This window comes from Coffea eugenioides, chromosome 11 (assembly GCF_003713205.1).
Source record: "Coffea eugenioides isolate CCC68of chromosome 11, Ceug_1.0, whole genome shotgun sequence".
NCBI classification, from domain to species: Eukaryota; Viridiplantae; Streptophyta; class Magnoliopsida; order Gentianales; family Rubiaceae; genus Coffea; species Coffea eugenioides.
In genome coordinates, this window is record NC_040045.1 from 34,303,178 (window position 1) to 34,310,809 (window position 7,632).

Below are 7,632 nucleotides of genomic sequence, written 5' to 3' on the forward strand. Positions count from 1 at the left end.
TCTCGTCAGACATAGGCATATGTCTCTTCTACTGTTGGAAATGGTTTCATCCGCAGAACATCACTGCGAATCTGGTCCAGTCGGTCATCTAACCCATCGAGGAAAGTGTAGACTCTCTCTTCCTGTATGAGAGAGTTATACCTGCCAATATCGGCAGCACATTCCATCGGGTTCGGCCGACGAAAATCAATCTCCCTCCACAAACCTTGCAAATCGTTGTAGTACTTTTCGATCGGCCCACCAGCTTGTCTCAGTCTAGTCACCTTCCGCCTCAGATCATACAGTTGGGATGTATCGGTTCCATCAAAATATGTGGTAGCAACAGCATCCCATACCGCTTTTGCTGTGGGAAAACGAACGAAGGTACCGATCAAGGATGGAGCCATATTATTTATCAGCCACCCTTTCACGATAGAGTCTTCAGTTCGCCACCGTCGATACGCTGGATCTGTTGGTGACGGCTGAGGGAGTTCACCATTAATATACCCCAATTTGTCCTTCCCTGAGATATACATCTCGACAATTTGGGACCATAAGGCATAGTTGGTATCATCCAACTTGATGCCGATCTGAGCCGAAGACGAATCCATGCTCGGTGTAGACTTCTGGCATCTATTCAGGACTTCCACCATCCGAGTGGCAAAATCCTCTAGAACTATGTCAGCTTGTCCTTTCCCACCTTCCGTGAGCGTAGACGATTCGGCCATGGCTGGTTGTTGAAGAAATTATCAGAGTAACACTTTGGAGCAGAGATCCTAGAATCCCTGCTCTGATACCATGTTTGAAGGAACGAAATTTAGAGAGAGAGTTTTGGGAAGATTTTCTGTATTTCTCTACTGCAAACTAATGATGGTACCGATGCCTATTTATAGGCTTTACACAAGAAGGTTATTGATTATCCTATCACCTATCAACCACTAACAGATATCTATCAACCACTAATAGATAACGATCATTCCTATCATATCTCTAATTGATATACATTCAAATATTAAGAATATTCACAAATCTTATCTGATACCAATTACAATTCAATCCAACAATAGAGAACGGTACTGCCAAAAAACCAAATAACAATTGGAAACCAATACTATTTCCTAAACTCATATAGAGTAGAAAATAGTATCTAGCTAAATAGGAATTTACTTGACTTGTACTTCAAGTAACTAAATCCAATTAGGAAACTAGTTACTTACACACAAAATAAGAAATTCACCTAAAAGAAATTAAGCCAATTTCCTAACACTTTTTAAGAACCAAGAAGATTTGTGCCAAAATAACAGATGCCAAGAAGAACAAAAGGCCTTGGACACGGAATGGATCTTGAAGTACTATTTTTGCATCCCTCTGATCAAATCTGCCCATATTGGAGTTACTCGTTAATGGTTGATCCAATTTGATGTATTCATCCACTAGGTAATCCTTGGCTTAAAGAAATTGATGATGCAAAGCAAAGGCTTACAGTTCCAGTGATGCTTGCAGAAAGATTAATCAGAAAAGAAGATTGGAGCCGCTATGTACATACAGAAGACAGAGATCTTGAAGGCATCAAGTTTGGAATACCATCAGAAAAGAAAAATAGGATGCCAGATCCATTAATACAAGCAACGAGAATGGGCAACAGTGAGGTAGCTCTGGAAATCCTGAGAGTCTACCCTGAAGCTGCGTATACTTTCGATGAAAAAGGAAGGAATATACTGCAAATTGCAGTGGAGGAGAAAAAAAGGTTCTTGTATGACTACTTGATGACTAGTGGTATTGACAAGGATAGGATGCTAAGTGATACTGATCACGAAGGAAATAGCATTATACATCTCGCAGCAAGTCTGGGATCCCCTCCCAGCACTCCCCCTGGTGTTAGGATGTCCTCTGGTTTAAGGTACCAAATTAAATTCATGTTGTATATTGTTTAATTTTCTCTTCAGGACTATTTGCAACTTGTAATTGAAATTTGGCTCCACAGCGAGTGCAGTATGACTCTTATCCATATCTCTGGCAACTACAAAAGTCTGAGGGGAAGACAACAGCACAAGTATTTGAGACGAACCATGCGAGTGTACACGAAAAGGCTGAGAAAACTATGAAGGAAATGGCCAACAGTGTGTTGATTGTGTTTGTCCTCATTGGTACCATTAACTTTGCTGCAGTTTTTACTGTCCCTGGAGGTTTCAATCAAGACAGTGGAGACCCCGTTTATCTCAAGAACCGGCACTCGAATTCGGCTTGTTGTTGTTCTACTTTGCTGGAGGGCTGTTCTCCTCTGTTCACCATGGGGACTCTGCTTGCGATTATCTTTTTGCGATTTGCAACTGAAGGTTTTTATGCTGCCCTGTCCTTCAAGTACGTAGTCACCACAATTGCCATGTTCTACTCCCGCGGGCTTCACAATCGTAGCATGTTGCCAAGCATATATAGTGGAGAATGTTGTGCTCTTGCTTTCTTATGTTTTGATGGCCCTTGTGTTCCTGGATACATCATATCTGATGTTGGACTACATGTATTATGTGATTCGTTATTCACATTCTTATAGAGGGCAAGAATCTTAAGCACAGCCCTTAATTATTCATGTCAATTAGGTGCGCAATGAAAAAGTTTGAGCAAGTTTGTAAACAACTTTTGCTTGTCATCTACTTATTTAGGTGAATATTGATTCGGCCCTCCAAAGTCCAAACTAAAAATTACGTTCCAAACCATCCCTTTGGTCAACTCAAGTTAAACGATTAACGTTTCATTGAATTCTGAGGGATAAAATGATAATAGGTGCAGCTTAAAAAAGTAAAGCAACTAAGATTTTTGAAATTGAGATTTTGAGTTTTTTTTTTTTTTTATGATTAATACATTTTGAAGTTGGTGAATAGAGATTGGAAGAGCAGGGATCGAGAAGTAAAGTAGTGGGAGTATTTAGATCAGGCACCTTTTTTTTCAAATTCTTTTTTCCTTATTCAGCCATGATGTTAATTTTTTCAAAGTCCCTAATAGTTTGATAAATTTTCATTTTATCTCTCAAGCACATTAAAATTTTAATCACTTAGTTGACCAAAGGACCGGTTTGGAACATAATTCTCAGTTTGGAGGATTTAACTGAGACGTAATCACTTTCAAGGGCTCAATCGAACACTTTGATGCACTTTAGAGGGCCATATCCAAATTATCCACTTCTTTATTCCTCTATGCTATTATTGACTGCTTTTTACTTTATTAATTGCAAAAAATTCTCTCTCATTCTTTTTTCTCATTTTTTAAATTCCCTTTAACTAACTATTTGCCTAGAACTTTTATTATTGTAATTGGATATTGGTCTGTCTAAAGTTTTTAATTCTCGAGCTTACATTTTTGGTTGAACTATTGCTCTTATGACAAATAACAAAATTGGCGTCCCCAGTTCAGCAGTACTGCTGCTGCCCGTCTGCATTGGCTTACTATTGCTAGTAATTTCAAATGCTAGGTAGTTTCAAATATTGCTATTGCTATTGCTTGGTAGTTTGAAGTGAGGTCAATATTCAATTCAATAGTGCTTGGCATTCATGGTATTGCTTTTTTTTTTTTTTTGGTGATTATGTTATAGTTTTTTGGTACATGAATTGAAAATTTTTTAAAAAGGGTGCTATTATTCATGGTGTTCCCATGTCATTGATATTGTTAAAAAGGATTTTACTTTTTGCAAATAATAAGAATTTTATTTAATGTCATTGACATTGTTGAGAATTTATATGGAAACTATGCTACAAAGATAATGGCTACAAAAAATAAAATTTTATCAAACTAAAAATTAAATTACAAGATAAAATTATATCAAAGTTGATTTTAAATTGCAAATCAAATTACTTGATACAACAACTTATCAGATAAGATGTTTAAAATAAAATTCCAAAAACTAACTAATCTTCAATATGAATTGATCTTAATTTAACTCTACAATATATTTCAAGAGCATGGGAATTTCTTAAGTAATTGGATTCTATCTTTAAGGACGTCCTCCCGAGAACAAAAATGGGATTTTCTTCTGAAGTATTTTTTATACTAATTATTACTTTGAGGTCACTAATATCTTTTTTGCTAAACCGTTAGTCAGTGGGGGAATGTGCAACAAAAATAATATTTGGGGGCAAAGTGAAAATTACACCAAAACTTAGGAGGGTTTAGTGCTTTTGGCACCTATCTTTTTTTTTTTTTTGGTGAATCAAAATACTAAGTCAACTTAAATACAAAACGTTACAGTCAACATAATTAAATTAACAATGACTATTTAGTATTAATTAGCAATGTGGGAATTTTCCATCAAACCACGGTTGGTCAACCAAAACTTCATAGCTTCTAGAAGTAGATTTCTTCAAAGTCTAGCTTATCACTTGAATATTCAACTGCTAAGCAGACCATTCATCCTCTGGATACAATTCAGTACAAGAATGCTCAATTGAGAACTCAATTTACCATCCTATCTCCATAAGGTTTCAGGAAAAGATCTTCCATTACTAGAAACAAGATGGATGAAGTAGATATTGTTGTAGAATTTCTTCTTGAGGACATTGAATTACTGCTGAGCAAGACCTCATGTTCTATCCTTTCTGAAGTGAGTCCAGTTGTGATTTCTCTGTATGAGGACCTCAAGATCATAAAATCCTGTCTATAAAGGATGAAAGACTCCCCCAGTAACTTCAACATACTCCAGTCTTTCTTCCTTAGACAGATTAGAGACGTGGTCTTGAAGATATTAGATGCCACTGACTCTTATATCAACAATGCTCTGGCAAACAGCAATGGAATTTCTGGGGCAGATATTGCTATTTCTTTCCAGCATTCTTCAGAGCTTTCGTTTCGGGCAACACAGGTTAGTTTATACAGGAGATTGATCCCTGAAGTTCATAATGGTATTAGTGCTTCTATGTCAAACAGGGAGGTTTCATCAAGACTGAAGAGTAGTAGCCCTGTTTTGGGAGAAGAAGTGGTAGGTTTCGATGATGAAGCAACAGCAGTGCTGGATAGGCTTACCGGGGAACAGAAGCAACTGGAACTGGAAGTGATTTCCCTTGTTGGCGTGGCAGGTATTGGCAAGACTACTTTTGCAAAAAGATTGTATAACGATTCACGAGTTCTTCATCACTTCCATGTTCGTGCATGGACTCGTGGGCCTCAACTAAATGAGGAAATGAACGCGTTGCATGACTTGTTGACTTGTGTCACAAATGATAACTACTCTCTGCATAAAATGTATCCTCACGAAATGGGAGAGAAGCTACACAAGTTACTCAAGGGGAAGAGGTATTTGATTGTCATTGATGGTATTTGGGATTCATTGTCTTGGAAGTTGTTCTTCATGAAGTATTTTCCAGATGATAGCAACGGAAGTAAAGTACTGATTACAAGTAGGACGAAGGATGTTGTTCTGAAAATAAGCCCAAACAGCTCCCCTCAGGTTTTGCAATTTCTAAGCCAGGACGAAAGTTGGGAATTATTTGAAAGTAAAGTTTTTATTGATGAAAGTTGCCCCCAAGAGTTGATGGAATTGGGGAAGGAAATGGTTGCAAAATGCAGAGGACTACCTCTTGCGATTGTTGTTTTAGCTGGAGTTGCAAAGCAAGAAAAATCACCGGAGTGGTGGATGCATATAGTTACAGACATAGCTTCACCTACTCGTGGTAAAGAGCAGTTCATGGACATCTTAGCATTCGGCTATGATCACCTGCCTAATTGGTTGAAACCGTGCTTTCTTTATCTTGGATCATTTCCTCAAGGCTATGAAATTCTTGTGAAGAAAATAGTGTGGTCATGGATTGCAGAGGGGTTTGTAAAACAGAATGGGGAAAAATGGTTGGAAGAGCTGGCAGAGGAATATCTAACAGATCTTGTTGACAGAAATCTGATTGCAGTTTCCAAGAGAAAGTCCAATGGTGGGATAAAGACTTGTCAAGTCCATGACCTGTTGAGAGATTTGTGTGTCAAGAAAGCCAAGGATAACTTATTCCTGCAACCAATTTGTGGACATAAACAAATTTCTCTATTCTCACCTTCTCGTCCTACCTTGTATGACCACTGCTATAAAGGTGTCCGGGAAATTGAAGCAAAACTACCTTATGTAAGCTCACGCCCACAAAATATTAAATGCTTTCATTCTTATGATTTCCACTACATACCTCCAAATGATGTCAAATTCACACACATAGATATCTCCCTTCAGCAGAAAAACTCGCTTGTCTATAAACTTCTCAGAGTATTGGATTTAGGATACATCATCCTGGACCACTTTCCTGTTAACATACTGGAGCTTGTTCATTTGAACTACTTGGCTCTTAGGATTTATAACCTTCAAAAGCTACCACCCTTGTCTAAACTTTGGAACCTAGAAACCCTCATTCTTGTCACAGAAAAGGGACAAATTGTCACTTTACCAGAAGATATTTGGCAAATGGTAAAGTTGAGGCATTTGCATTATTCAGGGGAACTGGAATTTGAAAGTGCAAGTTTGAGTTCTTCAACTCCCTTTGTGCTGTACAATCTACAAACTATCTCTCAGGTACGTCCTTCAAGTTCTATACAGGAGGTATTGGCAAGAATGCCCAATCTTGTAAACTTAGGATGCCATTTAACATTATCAGATGCTATGAAACATGCTCAGTTCCCTGATCTTTCCAGATTAAGAATGCTAGAAACGTTAACATTTGATTATCAGACTTTAAAAATGGCAAAATTCTTTTTACCTCAACCAAGTAAGTTTCCTCCAAACTTGAAGAAGCTGACTCTGGTAGGTAGTTACGTAGACTGGAAAGAAATGTCAATCATTGGGATGCTACCAAACTTAGAGGTTCTCAAAATAAAGGATAATTTCTTCAATGCACCACGTTGGGAAGTGATGGATGAGGCTTTTTCTCATCTCAAGTTCTTGAAACTTTCAAACACTGATCTTCAACAATGGAGTGCCTCAAGTAGCAGCTTCCCTTGCCTCCAGCAGTTGGTGCTAGATGGATGTCCAAATTTGCAGGAAATGCCCTCTAGCTTTCGAAGCATCGATACATTGGAGGCAATTGAGTTGTATTATTCATCACAGTCAGTTGCAGATTCTGCTAGGCAAATTCAAGATTCACAGAGGTACATGGGAAATGATGGATTGAAAGTCTTGATTCACCCCCAGTTTGAAGAGCAATAAAGGAGCTTTCCTGTACATCATTTGAAAATAATGTATCTTGTTTAAATTGAATTGAGTGTCTATTTGATTTCCATCATTTGGTCGTCCTACTATAGTGTTTGAAAAAGATGTGATATTGTATATGCCGTTCAGCTTTCCAATTATTAGTTCAGTTATGATCCTATCTAAACTTTAGCCTGTGGAGTTGTCATACAGAAATTGCTTTAACTCAAATACTTGCCCTTGTATCTATCCTGGTTATATCTTTTTTTCTGAAGTACAACTTAATTCTTATGTCTTCATATCCTCATGATTCTATCAGCAACTTATAATCCTGTAAACCACTCCTTCTACTACCCCCAAAAATATTGTAATAATAATGACAAAATTTCACTGCATTGCTGATTATTTTATATTATTCAGTCTTCACATTTTGTACTTTTCCAACTAGAATATTGTCTTGAGCCAATATCACTCCTAAGATGTCAACTGATCAGATAGTACCACTTTGA

At 37.5% G+C, this 7,632-nt stretch overlaps 2 protein-coding genes across 2 annotated transcripts; both read left to right on the top strand.

The window, feature by feature from the left end:
- The first annotated feature begins 1,472 nt into the window (after positions 1-1,472).
- LOC113752354 lies at positions 1,473-3,481 on the top strand. Its single transcript, XM_027296471.1, has 3 exons — positions 1,473-1,856; positions 1,964-2,497; positions 3,446-3,481. Exons 1-3 carry the CDS (start codon positions 1,473-1,475, stop codon positions 3,479-3,481), a joined length of 954 nt encoding a protein of 317 aa, XP_027152272.1.
- A 1,152-nt stretch (positions 3,482-4,633) lies between these two features.
- On the top strand, positions 4,634-7,141 carry LOC113752355 (putative late blight resistance protein homolog R1B-17). Its single transcript, XM_027296472.1, has one exon. It carries the CDS (start codon positions 4,634-4,636, stop codon positions 7,139-7,141), a length of 2,508 nt encoding a protein of 835 aa, XP_027152273.1.
- The last annotated feature ends 491 nt before the right edge of the window (positions 7,142-7,632 follow it).